The sequence below is a fragment of the Python bivittatus genome, unplaced genomic scaffold, assembly GCF_059951505.1.
Source record: "Python bivittatus isolate LINGU-HERP-01145 unplaced genomic scaffold, Pbiv_v1 ctg000040_np1212, whole genome shotgun sequence".
Lineage (NCBI taxonomy): Eukaryota > Metazoa > Chordata > Lepidosauria > Squamata > Pythonidae > Python > Python bivittatus.
In genome coordinates, this window is record NW_028277032.1 from 3,296,073 (window position 1) to 3,322,035 (window position 25,963).

The window sequence follows — 25,963 nt, forward strand, 5'->3', positions numbered from 1 at the left end:
TTTCCCAGCCTAGTTTACCGTGCTGCAATTTCCTGGTGGTGTCTTGTCCAGAAACCACTGATTAGCTTCAAGCCCAGGCCAGGTCAACCAGTAGCTGACCTATTCAAGGAGACAGAGGCATGCCTTCACCATCTCTGCCAGGAACCCCCAGATGTGGCAGCCAGAGCCTCCCAGCTGCATGGCCTGACATTGTGCTGCCCGAGCCCAGGAGGGCTGCTGGTGTCAGCTTCCCAAGCAAGACTCCGAGCACCAAGGGCAGAGCTATGCAATCAAAGAGGTATGGGGGAGAAATGTAATTAACCCAGCATCACTCGGGAGGCAAGCCTGGTCCGCTAGGAAGGGTATGTTATGTATCCAGTTACCTAGACAGTTTTGACTGGCGGGGTCCAGGAGGAGAGCCTTTTCTGCCATGGCTCCTGCCCTCTGGAACATCTTGCCCCTGAGGTGAGGTTGGCCCCCACTCTGCTGGCCTTCCGAAAGGGCATTAAGGCCTGGCTCTGCCAAAGGGTCCCCCGTTGCGGGGAGATGGGCGGGGACAAGTCTATTAAATAAATAAATAAAATAAAATAAAATAAATTTCCGTGGGGACCCAACGGAGGCTTGCAGCACTGGGGGTAGTTGGTAACTTGAGGATGCTCTCTCCACCTTTTTAATCTTTTTAGTTTTCAGCTTTAACTTTTTTAGCTTTCAGCTTTGTATATTTTTGTAAAGATTTTTTAGTTTTTTACTTGTAAACCACCTAGAGTCATTTATACAGTGAGATGGGCAGTGTATAAATTTGATAAATACATTCTCTCCCCAGCATGTTCCTTCCAGGAAATCCATGACTTGTCTCCCTGAAAACTCTCCTTCAGAGCGAGGAGGAAGGCACAGGATATTAATCATTGGGACAACTGAGAACATTGGAGGGCTCGATTTCAAGGGACTGTAAAGCTGAGGGTGATCGAATGCTCCTCTTGGAGCTCAAGAACTTGGAGCAGTTGCAGCTGTGATGTGGTGGCAGCAGAAGCTAATGAAAGAGGGCCTCCAAAGGGATCTGTTCTCTGTCACTCCAGAATGCAGCCACAGAATAATGAACTCAAGTTAGAAGAAGCAGATTCTGGTGGAAAGGAGGAAAAGTGGCAGGGGGAACGACACTCAAGAGAGGCAGCCCGCTCCCCTTCCCTGGAGGAGTCGAGCCAGCTTTGACTCCCACACTGAGCAGGGGTCCGATGCCGCAGCCTCGAGTCAATGACTGGGTACCACTTTGGAATGCAACAGGTGTTACATTTTGAAATAGCCATCAAAAACTCCCTGCACGCAGGATGCTAGCATACAATGGACGAAGATTCAGGTTTCTTCTTTTTTATAGGCAGGACATTTTCAACATTCAAACATGCAATATACGCAATGACAAACTGAAAGGACTGTACCACATGGTTTTCCTGAACATCTGAAATTGTACTTCACAACATCCAAGAAGTATGCTTGGTCTAAATAGCCCTCCTCTGCAGCGTTTAATAGCAGATCTGCACCAAGGAGTGCAGATGAACAGAACGGCACCGTTTATACCAGGACAAAGAAAAGGGGGAAGAGGATGAGGTATCAGAGCTTCCTAGAGGGTTACGCTATATTACCTCTTCATTGTTTGCTCTTTGTACAAACATTTATTTTGTGCTGTTTAACAGTGCCCGGGGTTAAAATGCAAACGACGTATTCCTGTTCCATATTCCTACACTGTTTGGATGCAGCAAGTAGTATTAAAAATGAAGTGGAACATGCACTCGCTATAGGACAGTTCCACAATATAAATCCTTTCCCCTCTTGCATTTCATGTAACATTCAGAAATATTCTTCCTTTCTGCAGCTGAAAACCAAAAACACATGCATTTTAAATATCCTTATTACTTCATGGCTTAATTCATACAATTTACTAGACTCGGGTCAAATGGGATTAAGATATTTGCAGTTTAGCTTACGGAAACCCACCCATTGTCTTAGAATGTTGCATGAAACATGCCTTCCCTTTGTAGGGCATCTAAGGTGTCCTAGGAAGGGCTCACTTGTTTGGGAATACAGCAGCTGTTCTTTCGGGTTTGGGGTTTAACCTGTTAGGCAATTCCAGCCCCCAAATCTGAACACAGTGAATCCCAGGCAGCAGGAATAGGCAATCCGATGCCCTCTAAACTCTCCTCCAAACCATCGGAAGAACCCCAGCCCACCTGCTCCAATGTCAGGATCCTATTTCTCTGTCCAAAGGAGGAATTCAGCCATGGGGACCAACATCCTGTAGGGGGCAGCAAATATACATGCTTTGACTCGGAGTCCTGCAGAGGAGTCTGCCTGCCACACCTAGACTCCTAAGCAGCAGGGCCGGTGAAAGAGCGCTATGTATGCGCCGGCTCAAGCTTCAGGAACACAGAAGGACATAATAGAACATCCAGACAAATTCACTGGGCAAACGGGATCCAATGAGAATGGAACAGGAATATTTATTAAAGGCATTCTTTAGGTGTGTGTTTGGCAAACATACGATATACACGCGCACATTTATGTACACTCTTACACAACTCACTGAGCATCACCAAGCGCTTAAATCAATAAATAAAAAAAGAAAACCAAGGTTTTATCCTCATGTAAGAAAAGCCGTTTCCCCAGAGTCCAGATTAGGGCAGTCACCCAGGGAAGGAGGAGCGAAAGCCACAAGGACGTACTGCCCCAGGGTGGCCTCAGCGAGGGCGGGGAGGGAGGGAGGGAAGGGGGGGCTTCATCCTCGGGCCTCAAGGCACTCCAGCGTTCTCTCCTCTGGCCGGTGTCCTTCTGCTTGGGCACAGTGGCCAATACGGGCACTTGGGCTTTCAGCACCTCTGGCACTGGGGGTATGGAGGCAGGCAGCAGTCTGGGGGTAGGGGGAATCGCATTCATCCAAGGTGAGGTCGGGCACGTCGTCGGATTGGCTGTCTGAGCTCTCCAGGTCACTACGGATGCTTTCAGGCTGTGCTAGAGTGATGTCCCAGGTTTTGCTGGCTACACAGTCCTTCTGCTCACAGCTTTGGTGGTTGCATATCTGCTCCTCTTCCTCTTCCTCCTCATTTTCTGCCATTTGGGTCGGAACATGGAGAGAATCCTCAGTACTGCTTCCGCTAACCAGCTGGTAATGGCTGGGCTTGGTCTCTATGTCCACCTGGATTTCCATGTTATTACATTCTCTGTGGGAAAAGGGTACCGTGTGAAGTTCCCGATTACAAACATTGTTAACAAATTGTAAGATAACTTGTACAGAGATGTTAATCTGAGGACAAACAGGAAGTGGGCGGGGACTGAGTGTAGCCTTCCTGAGATGAGTTATGGGAGCACCGCAACTGACCGCCCCCCTCATATTAAAGCCTCCCAGTGTATGGAAAGTAATATAGCAGCGTGGTGGATTCCCCTTTAACCTGGCGCTGTAACTTTCAAATAGAGTACAATTGTTCCTCCTCTTCTGTTTGGGAAACAAACACGTGATGGCCAACCTGCACATTTTCCACGTAAGGGGAATTAGGAATAAAGCAGGGTCTTCAGTGATGCCCTGAGCAGATATAAGAATTACCAAGACTTCCTTTTATCTGCTATCCACAAATGCCAGCTGAGACGGCAAACCAAACCCCTTCCAGCATTTTTCTTACCAGGCTGGGGTTACTGGCTGCTCTGCACGTTCCACATTTTCAAGCATGGCCACCACACAGTCAGGGAGAACCAACCACATGGAGAATTGGCTTCCCTTCTATGCATAGCCCTTCCTACTGCGGGAAGTCTTATAGTTGAAAGGCTATACAAATTAAGCTATTTGTCATAGGATTTTACACAAAGGACAGAATAATGAAATATATACCAGTGTGTGAACTATCACACAGAGTTCTAGGGAGCTTCCCCAATTTTAATTAATGCTACTGAGGCAAAAAATATAACATGCACAGATCCTGCATGGATATCAGAAAAGTTGTTAATAAACCTAGACTCAAAATAAATGTTTGTGTGCATTCTTGCTGATCCGCATCAACTTCCAATTAATTTTTCATCACAGTTCTACTTGCACGGTCTGCAAGCAGCCCACGTGCAGCATGAACAATTGGAGCCGTCCACATGCACAGCTTCTGATCGAGCTGTTCTACAGAATCCGCGCTTGTTTTCTACCCAAACACAGCAAAAACAGGGACGCTTTTTTGGCAAGACTAAGCCGTATAAAAGCTTTCTCTGAAGAACACTAATGTTGACCTCCCAGCACTGTTAGCTGGCTTGGCTCACCTGTCCTGGGGGTTGTAAGAGCTGATGATGGAGCCTGCCATAGCCCGTGTGCTTGCATTGTCACTGATGGCTCCCAGGCTGACCGAATCTTTTGGGAAGATCTCCTTCTGCACATCAGCCTGCACTTCAAGCCTGAGCAGGAGAAAGGAACTAGCATCAGGGCATATCATGTTGATGTTTCCCCAAAGCCCACCTAGCTGAGCTAGAACATGCTCCAGATTACATCAAAACGATGAGTGAAGACAGCCACAAGAATTAAGCATCACATGGCTCAGTTTTAAGCAGCATCTGTTCACGTCATTCATTTGGCTGAACTTTGGCTCTGATTCTTTTGTTCTAAGTAGCACCACCATAGTTGTGCTTGTGACGCCCACTCTTCAGCACACATTCCTGAACATCCCACAGGCAATTTCTCGGTTGCTGGTTGTTTGCAGGAGGGGGATCTGTGTTTCACTTGGGAGCAGAGGAAAAAACTGGGTCATAAGCATATGGTTCAGGAGACAAGCTCCCCTGCCACTGAGCTAATATAATGCTAAACTGCAAAAGCCTTCTAATCCTCAGAAAGGCAACCAATTCATTATTATTTACACAAGTCACCAGAGAACCAGAAGAGAGGCCATATTATCACAGCACAGCTAAGTTGGGTGTTCTACAACAGAATCAAACTATGTTTTCCACTTATATGTGGTCCCAGATTCCATGATACCGCAAAACACATGTGCACACTCAGTCTTCAGCGAGCATGAATATTTACCTGCTGTATTTTCCTTTCCCCCCTAAAAGGACTCCACCGCTCAGGGTGCCTCCTGAGAGCGCAGCAAAGCTGGCTGTCTCACTGTAGTTGCCCTGCATGACGCTGAGCCCATCAGTGGGGCTCCCACTGGTGCTCAAAACACTCGTCAGCCCTTCAATACTGCTCTCTCCAATGCTGGGATTCTTGAGGGCCCTCCAAGCATCTGCCACTAAACAAGAAGGAGGAGGTGAATGAGCACAAAACTCAAGGTAATCAGAGGGAGGCATTCTTGCAGTAAAAGATGAATCAGTCAGAACTATGCACCAAGAAGTAAAATACTGGCTTTGTGCTTGAGCCTGGGGCCCTGGGATTGGGTTAGAGCCCATCCCCTGGTTGTATGGAAGATGGACTAGATTGTGCCTGGCTATGTGCTTTTATTTTTGTTTTATATTATGTACTTTGTGTTTTTATTTGTTTTACTGTAAGCCACCTAGAGTCATGTAAAAGTGAGATGGGCAGCTATATAAATCGCTTATAAAATTATATAAGTACTAATATAATAAATAAATTAGTACTAAAGTAGCTATAATTGGGTAATTTAGAAATATTTTTGTGTGGGAGTGATAAAGAAATATGCAATATGCTTTACCTGCAACAGTCTCTACTTGTCTTTACAAATTCACTGCGTAAGAATGACCTCACCCATCCAAAGTTGCCCACAGAGACACTCAAGCACTGCCCTGCTTGTTCCCACCTGCCCCCCCCCCAAGATTATGACCACAATGGGATACTTCTTTACCTGTAATTGGCCCATCATCTTCATCAAACTCAATTTTAACCCCTTTTCCATTGGCTGTGCTGACACCACAACCTCCTCCTCGGCACAAAGAAATTGGGACTACTCCGTACACGTAGGCCAACATGATAGGGACACCAATACCTGGGAACAAAGGATGCATATCAACCCTACGTGAAAAAAAGCGCTTTTCAAATCAAAGTAGTGCGTCTCAACAATTGCTACCAATTGCTCATAGAAGGTATTTAATCTCTGAACCAAGACCAGTGGGACTGTAGGGGGCAATCCAATCTGTAAAGTTACAAATGCATAGCCCTATCTTAGCCCCTGGTGGTGCATCTTATATGCATGGGAGAGAAGGTAACTGTTGGTAAATATCATTCCTACATGTGGCCATCTCTGCTTTCCTACACGAAGCATCTACAGACTGTCCTAAAGGCTTAATGTCCCTGATCTTTCTTGCCAGTAGGGATGTGTCCATAACTAGACTATGGATACCAGTGGTGGGAAAGGGTGGGGTGGAGTAACTGCACTGATGGCTACTATGCGTCAATCACCTGTTCCTTTTGGGGGTTTTCCTCTCCCGTCTAAGCATGGTACTACAACTGGCTGATTGGTAATTAAGATACTTGAACATGAGGCTTTTTACGTCACCAAAGCCTTAGAAGATACAGCACCAGGACAAAGGCAAGATGCTTTATAACTATGAATAGAACAAGGTGGATAAAGACCAATAGAAACAAGAGACCCTCAAACAGGAGATCCCTCAGTAATTATGTGCAAAGACTGACCAAATGGCGAAAGAATGAATGACAGGAGAAAAGTGAAACAAGAATATATGGAGGCTGGATTGCCTTGGTAGTAAGAATCATGACAGATGTTATTGCCCTTGAAAAAATCACTGGTTCTTTGCGGACAGAAGGTAAAGTCTCAGTTTATATTAAGTTTAGAAAACACACCCAATCATCATTCAGGTGATAATGATAAAAGGGGTATGATAATTTATTTCTTTTTTAAATCTTGGCTAGGGAGAATGCTGGAAACAATCTTAAATTAAAACCTTGTTTATGATAGGCTAGTCTTGAACAGCAGCAACAAAAAAGTATTCTAAGTGGGATCACAGATCTTGGCTGTCCAGAGCATTTGAAAGGAATGATTTCCAACAGACTTCAGAGCCTAAAAAGCAATGCTTCATGTGTCTAAGAGCACCAAGGACTCACTCAATACAGTATTTCTGCGCAACCTCGCTTACTAAGAAGCATGACTCCAATGAGCAAAAAATGAAAGCCTAAAAATAAATGCAGGACATATAATGTAATAAGCACTGGATCAAAATTGTGACAAAGATTAAGTGTACAAAAGGATCCATTCTGCGGCATAAGACCTCCAAATTTTCTCTCTACTCCCAAAGAAACTATCACAACAGGTTTATTTATGGCAGCCTTCTGGTTAGCTGAGGCCAAAGCAGGATGCCTCCTCCATTTGGACAGCAGGCTAACCGCTCAACCCACAAATGACAGCTATGTGCTAGGCATGCAGTCAGGAAGGAGCCAGCAGGCAGGAGCAGGAATGCGCCACACCACCATTAGCTCAGTCACACAAGATGTGTGCATTGGTCCCGTCTGCCTCCCTTAATCCAGCTCACTTGACTGTTGAACAATTTTGCATTTTTCTATTTCTTGACATTTTTTTCTGCTAATAGATGTTGTTTGATTAATCATTAAAACCTCTGAAAAAAAATGATACCAGTAACACTAAATTTTAGATCCAAGAATAATCATGTCTAGTTAATGTCATTTATGCTTGGCAGAATAAAGGAAAGAGGTTGTGGATGAGAAAAATGTACATAAGAGAACAATTGCTGCACAAACAGGATGAGAAAAAGATATTGAAAAAAGAAGAGTGAGTTCAAAAGGCAACGTATAAAGTGACATGATGGAAACAAGGGTTGTTCGCAAAGAAATAAAGGCATAGTATATGGTGTTGGGGCAAACTAGTTTTAATTATGTCTCATTTTCTTTTCTTATCTCACTCGTTTAATTTCTTTGGCTTCTTGTTTTCTGCACTCTATGCAACATTGAGTAATAGTGCAGTAGGTTTTGTATGATATAGTTATTTACATCTCTTATATTGTTTTCAAAAAACTGGAATCTTCAAAAATCACCCATATGCAGCGCAAATACATCTTCATAAATTGTATTAATTTTTAATGAAATCACTACCAGCAAAAAATCCAGTTGCAATTTTAAGATAAGCAGAATTTGCCACTGACCGTTGTCATGGAGAAGCCTCTAACTCCCAGCTATGGAAATAGCACCAGCTGTTGGTTTGTTCTCACAGGCTGGGCAGACCTGCCAGGTGGGAGTTTCATGGCAAAAAGGCTTTACCAATTACTTGCCTTCCAAGCAGCAACGACTCTGCTGCTTACTGTTAACTGCTTATTGCTGGTACCAACTTCAGGCTTCTAATATCTTGTTCTAGCAACTAGACTTTCACTTTTGGTAACAGCCACACAATATTTTTTATTTTGTTTTTATGTATTTAGATTTAATGAACTGGGTTCAAAAACTACCACCCCTTCCAGTTCCTACAAATAGTTCTTTTAATCAGCATACATTGAAACCAGTGAGGCTGATCCAATACCATCCTCCTCCTTGTTCGCATAAAGTATTACCATGCTATCAAATTGAAAGAGAAGCTGGAATCTAAAATATAACTTTAATCCACAGCTTACGATAATACAAAATAGTTATAAATTGCCTCTTTCTAAACTACCTTTGGCATGCAGAAGACAATTTATTAAATCAAGACAATAATGAAATATGAAAATCCAATAATACCAGAGTGTTGCTTTAATACATTTTAAAAATGTGAATTCAATCATATCCTTCTTTAATTATTATTTATAATCATTTTCAGCTGTAGGAAAGGAGATTTTGTAGAAAAGCATGGTATCACAACCAAATGCAGCATGTTGAATATTTTAGATTCTGAACTTCTGCTGCATTTTAGCATCTTGAGCTTTCCACAGGAAAACCCAGTAAGCGTTTTGAAGAAGTAAACATTGAGTCAGCGTCCCCCAATGATAGAACCAAGAAAGGTTTCATCTATTTTAATACTTTTTTTGAGGGCTCTCCTCTCAGAACAGCAGCATTCTTCATAAGGGAGAGATGCTGAAGGAAATACTACTGGAATCAAGGGAACACATAGGAAAAAAGATGAAACTGTCATAGAAATTGATATATAATTGAGAATCAGACCCCACAAGAGAAGTACTAGTAAAAGAGTCAGAGTTGCAAAAGCTATACAGTTACTATTCCTAAAGTATTTCAAGGTGTAGGGAAGGTAGGCCAAAGTAGCCAGACTTGTTTGTTCTTTACCCTTTGATGTATTGGGACAATAATATAAATGGCAAAGATGCAGCTTGCTTATGTGGAACAACCAGCTAAAGAAAATCAATAATGAGTTTTGAGTGGAAGGCTGATACAAAGGATGAACCTTCCAAAATGCCTCCATGGAGCCTTCACTGTCACATTTCTCAAGGCTGCTCTTTAGGTTTATCAAGATAAGGAACGGCCAACCCCAGGCCATGAAGCACATGCACTCCCAAAACCTTTTTGTTGCTCAAGAAATTACTGTACAGCATCAGGCAAAGCTATTGAGAAGCAGACACACACTTGCCCATTTCTTGGCAGTTCTTTTAAATAATATAGGTTTCTTTTTAGGCTTAATACACAGCCCCTACCATTAATTTACAACTGCTTTGCCCACTGTGGCTCTCAACCACTCTCCCAAATATAGTGTTGCCCCAGCTGCTAAGAGGTTGCCTGCCTGTTCTAGACACTGAACGTGCTCAGGAACAGCAAACCAGAGCAGTAACTCACTTCCGATACCTAGCCCCAAAAGGCAGGCACAAAAAGCAGCATTAGAGGCAAGAAACATTCTCAGCAGATTCAAAGAAGGATGTCAGGAAAGGGGTGGGCAGAATCACGAGACAAGTGCAGCTGGGGGAAGAGGCCAAGGGGGTCCCAGTTGAATCCAGGACCAGCTTCCTACTAAAATCATATCAAAGAGATGGTGAGTCATCTCCAAGACAAGGGATGTGATTTACCAAAATAACTGACAATAGGGGAACTCTGGAGCCCATACTGGTTTCTTTCCTCCAGCAAATATAGTAGCAAACTCAGTCATCTAGCACAAAACTATTTTTGTAGCACTTTAAACATATTCCCAACCAACCTCTGTAATTCCATTATAAATTCTGTCAATTATGCTGAATGAAGGTTACCTAACTAATTATCAAGAGATGAGGAAAACACAACAGGTATGCTTCTCTGACTTGGTTAATGAAATTCTCAGGGATGGCCCCTTAAAGAGTCAGACATTCTGACTAGGAATGCACACATAAGTAGGGTAATTCTTCTACCTGAAGAACATGAATACCACCTTCAAGCTGAATGAAGTCCTGCAGCTGCTCTGCAGAACTGCATCTGAATTTTAAATAGGCTTCTTGGTAATTCAGTTCCAGAATTTCTGTGCTCGCTCAGGGGTAACAGTCACTCTGAAAACCACTGTCAGAGTAAAGTAATAGCCCAAGCACACTAGCACACACTTGAGAAATCTATCTACTTACCAACACTGACAGCAGCAATGACAGGAGATGCAATCACAGACAAGGTTACCCCACCCGTGATAGCCAAATTCCTCTTGTGCTTGGAGGTCTTCTTTCCCTCATATCTGCTGTGAATCTGGCACGTGAAGAATCAAGAATAAATAAGAATTAATCCAGGAAAAGATTATCAGTTTGGAGATGCTACTTATACAGTTCTGAAGAACTGAAGGTATGTGCATTATCTCCAGAAAAAGACAAGGCTCAAGTGCTCAGAAGAGGCCAAAATGTCACTATATCCAAAGCAGCTCAGTGCAGCAAAGATAAACAACAACGTACCACAAAAACTTGCAGTGATGTTCCTTTTTAATCATTAATTAAATGTATATGGAATTAACAAATAGCTAATTCTTGCCACAGATGTGAAAATAATTCATTTTGAGTTTACACGTCACATTTTTCTTGAACATTAAGCATTCTCTATCTTTAAGGCAAGAGCTGACCACAATGTTCCTTTTAATTAGATACAACTTGTAAGACTTATAGCATGCTACCTTGCAACTCTCCTCATGCTTACCTTTCTCCCAACATAAACAGGGATTCCAATGACCATGGCTGGAATAGCAATGCCAGCGATAAGAGAAATACCCACAGGGGCACCAATCAACGTTCCAAGTTGCCAAAGAATCTTCTTTTTACGGCTCCATGGCTTTTTGCCCCAAAAGGTGCAACCGGAAGGACTGCAAGAGATTTCATAGTTGGCCCTTAGAGAATTCAGGTATTCAGAATCACAGATATGCTACAATGTTCTAGCCAATCTGTTTTCCTAAAGGGCTGAAAGAGTGTTCACAGGAACCAAATGGCTCCTCAGTAAGAATTACTCCTGTCCCAGCAATGTTGTCTCCCAGGCTTTAATTTCTGAATGAAGGAAGGCAACCATTGTGATTATTCTGCTGTACCCACAGAATAATACAAACAGTGTGATTTCACTGCTGCAGGTTTGGGGACACAAAAAGGCATAAGCAAATATTACCTAACAAGACAAGCAACATGAGAGCATTTTGCTCTCCAAATTACCTGAGGTAATGCAAATCAGAAATTTCCTTCATGCACAGCCAACAGAACTCACAGCCACATACAGCACAAGTCATATGATTACAGCTGCCATCATTCATTTTGATGATATAGGCACTGCAGCGCGGACATGGCTTGATGTCATCTGCTGTGAAAGTGAAAAGAAAACCAATAAACTTCTTAACTGTGCATTTTAAGAAGATTCCAGTAAAGAACTGAAAATTAATCAGCTGTTTCGTTATAAGAAGGAAGAAGAAAGATGAACCAATGTAACTTTACTCTTCCAGCCCATCCCTTTCCAAACAGAAAAGTCAAGGTTAAATCATATGAAAGCCCAAAACACTGAGGCTGACTATACTGAGGATCACAGCCTCAGTCATTATACGAATATCCTCTGCCTGACAAATAATTCCCCCATGATGGTTCTGATATATTTGACAAGATTGCAAAAGACAGTGGCTCAGCAGCAACCCACATGTGCTCATTAAAAAAGATCAGGCAGCAGGGAACACAGATCTCTGTGCAAGAACTATAAGAAAAGCTCTACCCAATCCTGGGGGTGGCTAGCGCCTTGATGACGCTCCCTGAGTGATCACCAATTATTTTGGATCTTTTTATTTTTTATTTATTATTGTAATTTTAATTGATTTTAATTGTTTTGTAAACTGCCCAGAGTCATTTAACGAGATAGGCGGTGACAAATTTGATAAATAAATAAAATAAAATAAATAAATAAAAGTTGCTACTTGGAAAAGATAGCATTTGGCTACAGGGACAAATTTAGGCTGGTATAAGTCAGCTTCTATGTTTTAAGCACCATGAAAACATAAAGTTGAACTTGACATACATGTTTAAAATATTAAGTCTTATTGGAAATTCCCATCTTGTTAAAGATTCAGATCAAGATTAGGCTGAAATAACTAAGTTGTTGTGGATTTTCCCCCTTTGTAGCTCTATCCAGTGAATTGAATATATTATAGAGAAGTACATATATCATGGGGGAAATCTCCATTCACCCATACAATTATATTCCCGCTATTTATTTACATTGATATACATGGTCACCCATCTCACCAATATGACCCTGGGTGGTTAACAAAAATTAAAATACAATATAAATGTAATGTACTGTACATTAAAAAATGTAACCATTCCCAGCTGACTAACACAAAGTGTCTCCCAAACACACCACTCACTAATAGCATGGGCTTGATTATTCTCCTGGCCCCCATGCCTGTGAAAATAGGGTCTTCAAAGCTTTCCAAAAGGTGAGCAGAGTTGGGACGGGCCAAACCTTGGGTGGTACAGTTTTCCAGAGGGCAGGCAGAGCTACAGAAAAGGCCCACTTCCTAGGTCCTAGGAAGACCTAGCTGACAATGCCTGATAGATGGGACCCAAAGCAGGCCCCTCCTGCCCAACCTAATGGAACAGGTAGAAACTAGTGATTTAGTAATCACTAAAGGATTTGGAATTTTAGAACATCTTTACTGTCTAGATTAATTCCATCTGCCCCTCAAAAGCACTGGTAAGATGCCTTCCAAGTAGATAGAGACACTTTAGCATAATAACAAACTAAGAAGTAAAAAGAAAGGGGATTTCAATTCAATATTTATTCAAATGTAATAAATACTGATTTTCTTCCATGGAATTCAAGACAGCATGTTTGATGCTATTAATCAAGAAAAATTACACATGTTAAGCATAGCAACTTTTTTTCACAAAGTTGTTTTTTTCACTGTTATTATACATGGGAATCACCTTCAGAAATCTGACTTGGTCCCTGACAGGTAATTGCCAGCCAGGAAGCCGAGTATGGAAATAAAAGCTCAGGAATTGCTAGCAGACTAAAGTCTTGCCTGGAAATTTATACACTGCATGTATATCATACACGCCAGGGTTGCTGGAGATGTCTGACTACATCAAGATGTCAGGAAACCTCTATATCTTCAGATATAGCCACATCTGAAGATCTTCAGATATAGCCATAGTAGCAATGACCAAGGAGCTCACGAATACATACCTGGACCAGACTCTTGTCCATAACTGAGGCCTGAGGTGTGCTTTGTCCGTACCCGCAGAGTTTGTGCTCTCTGCTGGCGGGCCATGTCGCAAGTTTGGTTTGGATGCCATATCTGCTTGCAGTGATAGCAAAACTCAGTCTGGCAGCCTTCTCTCTCACATGTCAGTTTAGGGCAGCTGGCACATCCATAGGCAATAACAGCGTAACTGACAGAAGTAAGAAGAACATAGGTCAGTTGACTAGGCAAAGGCATAGAGAGGGAGCAGAATCTTCTTGAGAAGTCACACTGATAATACAGGACAAAATATACCACACAGCCCATTTCTCAATTCAACTATAAGATACTCTAGCCTAGTTCTTCCGAAGATTTAGATAGTGATCTATATTTAAGCAAAAGTATAGCTCATTTCCTTAATGCTTTACATATCCACAGTTTCAACTCAGTTATAATTAATATTGGCCCTGACTGAATCATAGCTAGGGATGGGGTTGTCTGTTACCATCCAGTTAGTTTCCCACTCCTTTGCCGGTTTTGACTTGGACTTTGGAGATATTATGTAGCCCAACGGAAGATGACCCAGAACTTAAGACACTCTCCCACAACAAAGGAAGACTGTTTCTGAATGAAACATAGAAATTGTTTGGGTGGAGCACCTGTGGGAAATTAAGTGTGAGAAAAATAAACAACTCAGTCTCTACCAGGATAGCAATCCCCATACAAACACCTAAGAATGTGCACAATGTGAACACAATGAATACAATTCTGCTAACCTTCTCTCCTTCTCTCCCAGCTTACAGAAAAAGCCTTGGTTCTGAGTCTTATCAGTGGAACTGCAAGTTCAAATGTACAACTTTATCAGGGGTATGCAAATCTTTTGAAAGAGGTGCTCTGGGACCTGTAGGAATGCACAGGAAGAATCACCTCCTTTTGAACTCCTGCCATGCACCTCCTTGTGGGTGGGGAAAGAAACAGCTGGGAACAGGCTTCTAAGCAGTTCTGCATGCCTGGAAGACAAGGTGGCTCCTTTAACAATGTGAAAAGAGATGAAAAGAGATGCTTCTTGGGCGGCTTTGCACATTCAAAGGATTTGAACAAAGGATTTAACCTTTATGAACCTATATAACCTGATCTTGTTTTACTTTAGGAAGGGAGTAGCTGGAGCCCTACTTTACACCTTAAAATTCTCAATGTGACATCACTGCTCACCTAACTGATTTAGGACCCTTTGCCTGCATGCAGGATCTGTGGCTGATTTTGCCAGCTGGTAAGTTCTAAGAGTTGTGCTGAGCGTCTTTTCAGCAACAAATCAAAAAGTATCCCAGTACAGAATAGATTAATGACTTAAGCCTCAATTTTTCTTTCTATCAGCTGGTAACATTTTTAAAAATCCTCCCTTGCAATTTCCTAAATTGTGAAAAACCTCTCTGATAAAATATCTTATTTGACATTTGTTACCTACTTAAGCTACTTTTCTATATTATGTTCACCTACAGCAATGAACAAAATAAAAATATGCAAATAACAGATCTGTTTGATAACATATTTTAAATACAGAAATATATGATTTTAAATACAAAAAGCCAATAGTATATTAAAATATTCCCAGAGCAATAAAACATCAGAATAGCAACATGAATGAAGCTGTAGAATGACACAAATAAAATACCATTAAGAAATGTAGGCATTCAAAGCCTTTTTAAATGCCAAGGCCTGCTGGGGGTCGGGGGGGGGCACACAACCATACTCCCTGGAGAAAGCAAGTAAGATAAAAGAGGCCACTACACAGGTGGCTTTGTCAATGGTCAATCTGATTTTGAAGCTAAGAAATTAAGAGCAGTGTTCACCTGAACATGACGTCTAATACTAGTAACCCTGGCTTTAAGTAAATACTTAATGTCACTAAGTAAATACTTGGTAATAGGTAAATACAAGACCCTTCGTTAATAAGAGTGTGCTCATCCACAATCTGATAGAAAGATGAACAGGCAGATCTGGCATGTACCACTGAGTTCTGGTTTGGGAAGGATGGTGATGCAGACCTCTCAAAGATCTGACCTGGGTTTCAAGTCCTTCATCACTTCAGTCCGGGGGGGGTGGGGGGGTGGCGGCATTGATCTAAACAGATGTTTTACCCATGACCAGGATTCCTATTCTTGAAGTGACTAGGCATGATAGCCTGTTTGTTAAACTGAACTGCAGGGATAAGCTAAGGATCCTGCTAGTGTACTGGCCACTATGCTGTCCAGCACAATCCCTTTGAGCTTCTGGACCTGATTTAGAAGCTAGCATTAGAGTTGCCTTGCCTTTTGATGTTCACTGACTTCAACTACCACATCTAAGATGTTGGGTCTGAACTGGCTTGGGAGCTAAGATGATCTCAGCCCCAACATATTGAAGCATGTACATTAGACCTTGTGTTCACTTGAGAGCAGCTGTTTAGAGATTTGAATGTGGAGGGCAAAACATCTAGCCCTTTGCCATGGTCAGATCACCTCCTGGTTTGAATGAGATTGGCTGCCACCCATGACCTTCATGGGGCAAACTGGTCCATTCATATGGCTCCGAAATATGCATCTTGATGGATTCTGGTGGGTACTTGGGGATTTTTCTGATGATCTGGTTGGCAGTTCCACTGATTGTCAGGTTAACTGTTGACAAGAGCAATTCTCAACCCAGTGTTCCTGAGGGGCCTCTTTCACTAATCCCTGTGGTCCATGGAGATGGACCAGGGGTTGAAGCAGTAGAAGCAATGCCTGGAGCACCAGCAGAAGACGACTAGAAGTGAATTTGATCAAGCACGGTTACAAGCTCACATTCAATAAGGGAGGCAAAGCATACTTTTTCTTCCTTATTGCATCAGTGGCCTTGTTTAGAATGGCAAATTCCTTTTGGAATAGGGAAATGCCAGTAGATCTCCCACTCAGCAACTGTGATCATTTTTCACAACATTTTGCCAAGAAAGTTGCTCAGATTTGTTAGGCTAGTTTTTGCATAGGCTGGGTAGAGACTGGAGTGATGTCCGGCTGTGTTAACTGGGACTTGTTTTAGCTTGTGGATTTCAATGAAGTGGACACTTGTATGTCCCCTGACACTTGCAGGTTAGACCCATATCCCTCCTTGTTCTTCCAGAGGATGGGAGGTGGCATTGTCTGCTGTGTCTGGGAGGTGATCTATACCTCAATGCAGGAATGAATATTTTGTGAAGCTTTGAAAAAGCCTGTGTTATGACTCCTGTTCTCTAATGGCCTCTTATGGAGTGAGTGTCACAGTTCTCTCCCCAGTAACTTTTAACCCTTGGAGAGGTCAGCCACTCGTTCAAGGTGAGATATCATGAGGACACTCAACTGTACCATCCTAAGCTGTAAGGGAGATGCTATCTTATCCTGGGGCCTGGAGGCTGTTCCGGCCTGGATGGGAAGAAGAGACTGTAGCAGAACCCAAGCAAGATGAAGCTACTATATATTCAACAAGGTTCTCTGTCAGCTCCAATGTGGTCTCTCATTGAAGGGGAAGTGCTGTTCCTGAGACATGTCCAGGAACAGCACTTCCTGGACATGTGTCTTCCTGAACACACAGCTACTGCTGGATGGGCAGGTGGAAGCTATGGCCAGGAGGGCCTTTGCCCAGCTTCAGTTAGTACACCAGTTGTAGCCCTACCTGGAATAATAGGACCTTGCAACAATAATTCACATTTTCGCCACCAGACTACTGCAATGCACCCTACATGGGGCTGACTTTAAAGAAACTGCAATTGGTACAAAGAGCAGCATTCATATGTTAATTGGCACTAAACACCATAAGCATATTACACTTATGCTATGGGCCCTGTGCTAGTTGTCAACACATTTCATTCAATTTAAAGTACTGTTTTAACCTATAAAGTTCTATATGGCTTGGCATCAAGGTACTGTTTTAACCTATAAAGTTCTATATGGCTTGGCATCAAGGTACCTTCTAATTCAACTAGAATCAATAAGAACATCTTGGGCAAAATTATTTGTAGTTCTATGTTACTACATGTTCCCTACATGAAGGTAGGGAAGCTGAGGCCAGGAAGAGATTTTTCTCAGTAATGGTTTCTATAATATGGGACAGTAATGGCCTTCTCTAAGAAACTAGATTAGCCCCAATGTTATTGTCTATTCAGAAGTAAATTAAAAACAGAGCTATTCTGGTGAGCTTTTAAAATTTAATTTATTGAGGGAATGCCATATACATACTGTATATTGCTCTAAGTTGTGATCTCTCTCCATATATAGTCTAGATGTACATAACGCAATGAAATGTCAAGCTTTCCTTTTGTTAGCTGTGCTCTCTTGATACCTTCCCATTCCCATTAACATACCCATTCTCTTTTACATATCACAGCTAATTTTGCCTTTAATTCAACCAAATAACAACCTTACTGCATCCATCAAACACACATACTGTTTTTTCTGAAATATCAATTTAGCACATAAACATCAAAATATACTTCATGTATTTTGTCGCCTTGACTTTATTGTTTATAATTTCTCTTACAATATACAGTGGAACCTCAGTTCACGAACTTAATTCGTTCTGCGACTCTGGTTGCAACCCAAATTGGTCGCGACCCGAAGCAAATTTTCCCATAAGGTTCGATGTAATTACCGTTAATCCGTTCTGGCGTGGAGGACAGGGAGGCGGCTATTGCTTGGAGGGAGAGTCCCCCTCCCTATGACCACATGACAGGGGCGGAAAATGGCCAGGGACCACGTGTCAGGGGCGGAAAAATGGCCGCGGACCGTGTCACGGGACGGAAAATGGCCCCAGATCCTGTTCGTGACCCGATCCAGCGTTCGCGAACGGAGGCAAAATTTTGCAACCGGAGCTGTTCGTGACCCGAATTGGTCGAGAACAGAAGTGTTCGTGACCCGAGGCACCATTGTATATGCATGGGATACATTTGTCCATGTATTCCTTTTCCAACTGAGGAATCTATAAAAGCCAATGCCATGATAAACTGATTAGTTTTAGAAGCTACCATGAGACTACAGTACTGTGAGCTTTATTCCCAACAAGCTGCACTAAAACGATGAAACCAATTTATTTTTTAACACAATTGAGGTAGAAAAGCTATCTATCCTTGGGGGAAGGAAACACAGCCATTTTAAGAAGCAAGGAATGTATCCTGATTGAACATTGCTACTTCTTCAATCTGCCCTTCAACAGTGAACACGCACTATATTCTGATAGCAGTAGGCAACATGAATTCTACTTAGGCACAGTTGAAAGAAGAACCACTGTATCCCTCCCAACTCCAAGAGAGAAAACATGGAGTGCCAGGAAAAAGCACTGACACTTCTGAACTTTGGTGTTGGAGAAACTTCTGAGAATACGACAGAAAGCCAAGAAAACAAGCAAATGGATCTTCAAACAAATCAACCTAGAGTTCTCATTCAAGGCACAAATGACCAGGCTCAAATTATCCTATCTTGGACACATATGCAAAGACCTAGCTCTCTGGAGAAGTTTCTAATGCTAGGAAAGTGGAAGGAAAGAGAAGAGGACAACCAGCAACAAGGTGGATGGATTCAATTATTGTGGCAATGGGTGCATCATTGGAAGACCCAAAGGACCAGGTTGAGGACAGATCCTACTGGAGAGAATCTACCTAAGAACTGACATCGACTTGATGGCACATAATCAGTCTTCTAGAAAGTATTAATCTTCCCTTAACTGACACCCTTTAAATGTGTGGGGATTGCAAGTCACAGAAAAATTGGCTAAGATCATCTTTTATTAGTTTAAGGTTTGGAAATCTAACCGGAAATCCAAACCCATGCACAGTACAGTCACTTGCTCAGTTCTAGAAATATATTACACAGACATAGTAAAGCTCCACTGGTTATTAGTGCATTTCTGGACCTAAATCAAGGTGCTGATTAAAGATTAAAATACTTTATGCCTGGGTTATTTGAAAGACTGCCTAACACATGTATAACTGTACCCATGCATGAAGACCAGGACCACATAAAGGAAGTGTCTCCTTCTTCATCCTTCTGATTAATACTCATGTAACTTAGGTTATATTCTCAAACAAAGGAATACAAACACTTCAGTGGTTCATATGACTCATATCCTGTAGTTCAAGCAACTGAAACCTGCCCAAATACAATATAATCATTAAAGCCAAGCACCACATGGTGACCTGTCAAGATGCAGGGCAGAAAGACAGAAATGAAGGACAGCTCTGTATTTCTAATGTCCAAGGAAGCTTAGCATTAGCAAAGCAGGATGGCAAAAAAGAAACAAGTGATTAAAGGGAACCCCTTCTGATCACAAGGAGCACTCCCAGTTCATTTCTGGATATCTAGGGAGCTGACAGACTATATAAGCCATTAGAGGGGATTTTAAAAATTACAGAAGAATAATGCTGCAGGTGAAATACCTGAAATATTTCAGTACTATTTCTGTTTCCTTCTCCATGTTAAGAATCTGCTACCTTCCAACTAAGATTTCAGAAAAACACTTAATTTTTTTCCTGGAAAAGGTCCTCCAAATTGCATAAGCAGAACTGGCTTCCAGTAATACTGCAGGTAGTCCCCAGTTTAAGAACGAGTTCCGTTCCCAAGGTCTGTCCTTAAGTCAAATTTGTATGTAAGCTGGAACAGCATTGTATAATATTGTGTAAGTAGTATTGTGTAATGAACTCGAACCATTGTGTATTTAACTTGAATTTTGCTACAATAGGCTCTGTTCTTAACTATGGGTCATCCTTAAACTGGGCATTCTTAACCAGGGGACTACCTGTACCTGCCCTTCACCATAATGCCTGCTTTCTCCTACTTGTGTCAAAAGAGAAATCCTTGAAACTGTGTTATGAATACAGTACCTTTAATGCCAGTGTGTCTTTTAAATATCTTGCTCAAATTCAGGATTCTGATTTCTTTTTAATATACATATCCCATTCCTCCAAAAAAATTACAATTTTTAAAAGAAAAACCTGTACATACATATGCAGCTGTTTGGGAATCCAGACTGGCTGCTGCCTTTTCACAAGCCTGATTAATTTCTTAACAGATACAAACAGCCATTTTGATTATCCGGCGGCACAGATACCCCAACCCTTATCACCAGAATCCCAATTACAGAATTAAGCTCCCCCTAGTCATTTCAGAGCATTAACACATGAAAGACAACTGCTGCATCACAAGTATTGCATTTCAAAATGTTCAATGGACAGCAAGTATCTTGACAGAGCATAACTGGCATACTTTCTAGTCTTTAAGGAATAAGTAAGGAATTATTTAAACTACCTATACCTTGCCTGTGATCAGACTACCCATATTACCAGAAGATTTCAACAGCTAAACACCTACATAGCCCAAACTATACCTTTCAGTTCTGTCCTATCACATCAGTTTCAGATCATACTGCAATCCTCAGTATGGATGGGTTTTCTTTTTTTTTATGAACTCCAGATTTTAGAACAGAATGCACAATTGGGATCCAGAACAAAATACAGTAGTACAGAACAGTCTTGTTTAGGAAGAGCTAAATAATGAATGAGAAGAACAGAGTAAAAATAAGATGAGGCACAGATCATTCAGCTCTCAGTAGCACTGAAAGACAAGCAGCTTGCTAGCTTAAACCAAGACAAGAGTGACATTCTGTATGTTAACAGTGAACTCTTTTTCTGATTGATACATAGCCAAAGTCACCTTTACTCGTATTAGAGAGAAATCAGAAGGCATGAAAGAGTTTCAAACTTTGCAAAGAAACACAAATTCAGAAGATACACACCCACACCCATTCCATATGTACTCTCCATTTTCCCACCTAATCTCTCTCATCTCCAAGAAGCTACCATTCCAGATCGACTAAACATGCTCAGTGTTGCCTATGGCTAGTCTGGATCCCTGCACATACTGGGGGTGGGGGTTATTTTCTGAATTTGTGTTCCTTCGCAAAGTCTGAAGTTCTTTCAAGCCTTCTGAATAATCTATGCCTCACCACATTCTGCTCTTCTCATTCAGTTATGCCAACATAATGCAATTGTTATTTTAAGGCCCTGAAATGTTCTCCATATCTCTGCGAGGGAAAACCCAACAGATGCTAGGCTGTAGACAAGCTGGCTACAAAGAAAAAGGTACTTCCAGATTTGTATGCAGATCTATCTGTTCAGCAGAAGACAGCATTACCATGGAAACACACTCTCGTGTTATGTCTGCAGTTTGCCTCCCTAGGCAGAGTAGCTAAGCTTGCCAGTTTATGAAGATGCTTACAGCAAGGACAGAAAGCAGAAGCCATCAGTACACTGCACACTGTTTTTCCCGTGACATGTTTTCACTGTAAGTCAGAGAGAAGCTGGTTTCTGAAACTTGGGGGACAAAGGTTTTGTATAACATATCCAAGAAGCAGGGAAGAAGACCAGATGTCCTTTCCGGAGCACAGGAAGAACATCAACAGACCTTCAGCTCCAAGTGGCACAGATACTTACCTTGGCAATGTGCTGTTACACCCCTGGAGACATAACAAGTACTCTCCAGAACACACAGACACACATGCCCATTCCATAAGCAACTGGCATATATTGTTCATGGAACTGGCATGCCACTATATTAGGTTAGCTGTCACATATTATCCCAAAACTATTACTTAGAAATGAAAAGTAGTATATATCCTCAGGTATTTTGTACTGTACAGGTATAGGTATACTTTGGTTCTGGCACTGTCTGTCAGCCCAAACCACCTCCCAGGGTTGTTGTGGGAAAAGAGAAGGTGGGAGCATTAGGTATGTACGCCACCTTGAGCTGACCAAAAATAAAGGCAGGATGAACATCTGAATGAAAGGATGAACAAACGTGTGCCACTTCTTTAGAGTACATCTCTGCAACTATGAGGAATAAAAATCTTTTTTTTTTTTACACTAGCATGAAATCTATTACCACTATTAGGTATTAATTTAGCAAAACTTCTCAAGTTTGCTATAGAGGAAACAGTGTTTGGGGATATTTCTAGGTCAATTTCAGGAGCATCAGGGAAACAGTGTTTATGAATTTCCACAGGATTTAATAAAGCAGAAAAACTCCTTCAATATTTGGAATTATTTAGATATCAAAACTTTTCCAAAGCAATGTACATTTTGGCTACTGAACCATGATGCTCACAAAATATGAGTACATTTGGCAGAAAACTAGAGAATCTGAGTTAATTATAGACATTTAGCAATAACTTCCAAGTTTGCTACGCTGTAACTCCCATCATCCTTTCTATTAAGTTGCATGGTTTCCAGGAAAAGCCAGAAGAACCCTAGCTGACAGAACCTTCTCAATTCTGCATCAGAGAAACTCGAAGGAGGCTGATTTAAAAGAAAACAGAAGCGAAAGCAAAAGACTCCTTGTTGATCTCATTTTGACAATCTGCCAAGCCATAGGCCATTTCCCACATATCTGACTGGACTAAATCACAATGACTCACATTCTGGTCTGCTAACAGTTTCACAAAGCATTTGTTCTTGATGGGAAGTCAGCATCTCTTTCACATCTCTTGTGGATATGAGAGAATACGGGGCAATTTTGGGAAAGACCCAGAATTCCTTGATATTAGAAAATAACTTGTCATAAAAACCCCAAACATAGCCTGGTTGGCAAGTGTTTTACCTTGTAAAGAACTGTTGACACAGTTTTATGTACTCTACATTTATTTATTTTTTCTTTTTTTGTGCTTTTGAGTCAGTCTTGACTCCTGGCGACGGCCTGGACAAGTCCCTGCAGTTTACTCAGCAACATTTTCAGAAGTGGTTTGCCCTTGCCTTCTTCCTAGTGCTGAGAAGGGGGGACTGTCACACATGCCCAAGTTGAGACTAGAGCTCATGATCTCCATGTTTCTAGTCTGGTGCCTTAACCACTAAACCAAACTGGCTGTATTTATTTAACTGTACAGACTCAGTTTTGACTGAGCACCCTGTCCCCTTTCACTTCTAAACCACCAATTTCATACCTTTAATACCTTTATCCATTGGTATTCAGACAGAATCCTCAGGAAACTGAATTTACTGATAAAGTAATTCAGGCCAGAACTTGATCGAAAATAATTATATAACTGTTCTACACAAGGAAGCACTAACTTTTACATGAGGGGTGGGTGATATCTGGAATCAGAGTCACATGTGATCCACAACCCTTTTTAAGATCCTTTCCTTCTACTGTAATTGCTGGAAATCAGTGCCTTCATTTCCTGCCATTTTGAAGAGGGGCAGCCCCAAATCCGTAGTAGATAAATTAAAATAAGCTTAGCATAATTTTAAAAGCAAAGCGGGGAAAAAACACCAAACTCCCCCCTTCCCCAAAGCAGGGCATCCTGACAACCATTTGGCATCCTACCCACTGCAACTCTCACCTATCCCAAGAAAAAGGCTACCCATTGATTCTGCTAGGATAGACCTTGCTGTCCAAGATTCAAATCATAAAAATCTTTGGGGTAACTATTAGACGGTATCACCTGGCACTAGCTACAGTCAGCTACCTGACCCTTCCCCTAAGGCACCCTCCCATACTTCTTACTGAGTCTATTAATGCAAGTTCTATGTACTGTTTCAGTACCACCATGTAGCCACCTCAACCAGGTGGAATTAAATGACAGGCACCAGGATGAAATAAGCTGCCGTAATGAAATCTCTTATGGACTTATCTTACTTAGTGGGAACTATCATCTAGCTAACCTAGGTAGCTAACTTAACCCCTAATCTAGCTAACCTAGGTAGATCGCAGCAACTAGGAAGAGTCACCATCTACTGCTCCTTGATATACATACCTTTCTTCATTTAAAACACTACCCAAAGGGGCAAACCACTTATATAAAGCACTATATTTCACATATCTAATGATGGAGAAAACAGAACCCTTTCAAAACATAATGGTTAAGTAACTATTTTAAATAGACCATATTTAAAAGACTAGGGAATCTCTCTTCTTAGTGACCGATACTGGGGGAAAACTGAGAAAGTATACACTGACGTGTCAGTGCCAGACACAGTGCTGATGGTACGCAGTACATACCTCAACAATAATTCAGTCAGGAAACTGCCAAAAAATTAGCAGCATAATCACGGTGCCCCCCCAGCTGAGCGCTTTAAAGAGATAGGACAAAACGCCTGGGATACAACTAGCTCCTTCTGTCCTCCTATGCGGAAACATGAGCATCTTCTCTACAGGTATTTCCCTTAACTGATACAGAGTAGCCACCACTTTTTCGCACGCAGAGAAGGCAGACACAAGCGCAGCAAGGAGACTTATTAGAGATTAGTTCAGCTAGGGACTCTGGAAAAGCACGCAATGTCCTGCGCGAGGCACGACAGAGGCGGCGGATAAATCCGACTACAGGCTACGCACGCAGATTCCAGACGCGGGGCCGAGCCACGAAGCTGCAGCCGACCCACCTGTTGCGCCAGACCGCGGGATTAAGCCCTCAACCGGCACCCCCCAGAGAACAGGCGGCTCCGCACGCGCCCCTCCCGCGCCCGGCCCAGCCTCACCCGCAGTCCGGGGCCGGGCACCAGCGGCAGTCCGGGTCGGCGGCCAGGCAGCGCCGGAGCATGAACTCCTCGTACTTGGCCACCAGCTGGGGCGAGTCGCGCAGCAGCAGGCGGATGTCGGCCGGATTGAGCCGCTCGCTGCACTCGGGGCAGCTGATGTTGACGCGCGACTCGGTGATCTCGATGCGCAGGTACTGCCGGAGGCACGAGCGGCACGAGCGGTGCGGGCACGAGAGCAGGCGCGGCGCGTTGCCCGCCGGCTGCCGCACCAGGCACAGCGGGCACTCCAGCTCCGACGGCGGGCCCTCCTCCGCCGCCGCCGCCGCCGCCTCCCCCTCGCCCTCGCCCTCCGCCGGAGAGGGGGCGGCCGCCGCGGGGCCGGGGGGCGAGGCGGGCGCGGGCGAGGCGGGCGGCGGCGGCGCGGGCGGCGGGAGGCCTTCCTCGGACCCCGCCGCCGCCGCCGCCGCCGCCTCGCGCTCCTCCACCCCCGGCCCGGGCGGCGGCGGCTCCGGCTTGGCCTTGGCGCGGCGGCGGCGGACCCCCGCGCCCGGGGCCGAGGACGAGGCGGCCGAGGCGGCGGCCGAGAAGACGCTCTGGAAGCTCAGGAGGCGGCGGCGGCGGCCCCGGCTGCCCCCGCCGCCCGGCCCCGAGCCCCCGCCGCCGCCCTTCGGGCACTTAGCCGGCGGCGCGGCGGCGTGGAGGGAGGCCGGGCGCGGCGACTCCGAGTCCTTCTCCGAGCCCATCGCGCCGGGCGAGCGAGCGGCGACTCTCCTGCTGCGAGCGGCGCCGCCTCTGAGGGAAAAGGCGAGCCGGGGCAGGGCGGCCGCGCGCCTGCGCAGACGGGCCGCAGCCTGAGAGGCGGGGCTGCCCAACGGCCGCCGCGGCCCGCGCCCGCGCCTGCGCGAGCAGCCCGGCGCCGCCCGCCGCCCCTCGCCTCCCCTCCTCAAGGGGCGAGCTGCCCTCTTCG

At 43.4% G+C, this 25,963-nt stretch overlaps 1 protein-coding gene across 2 annotated transcripts; it reads right to left on the reverse strand.

The window, feature by feature from the left end:
• Positions 1 to 2,451: 2,451 nt before the first annotated feature.
• Positions 2,452 to 25,867, reverse strand: RNF19B (ring finger protein 19B). 2 transcript variants are annotated; one of them, XM_007441110.3, is made up of 9 exons: positions 24,997 to 25,867; positions 13,496 to 13,701; positions 11,479 to 11,620; positions 10,979 to 11,141; positions 10,426 to 10,540; positions 5,796 to 5,936; positions 5,018 to 5,225; positions 4,264 to 4,395; positions 2,452 to 3,188 (listed from the first exon to the last, which is right to left on the reverse strand). In XM_007441110.3, exons 1-9 carry the CDS (start codon positions 25,737 to 25,739, stop codon positions 2,747 to 2,749), a joined length of 2,292 nt encoding a protein of 763 aa, XP_007441172.2. In that variant the 5' UTR covers positions 25,740 to 25,867; the 3' UTR covers positions 2,452 to 2,746. The 2 variants fall into 2 exon arrangements, with proteins under 2 accessions (XP_007441172.2, XP_007441171.2); XM_007441109.3 differs by having other exon boundaries at positions 11,479 to 11,623; positions 24,997 to 25,863.
• Between the last annotated feature and the right edge of the window lie 96 nt (positions 25,868 to 25,963).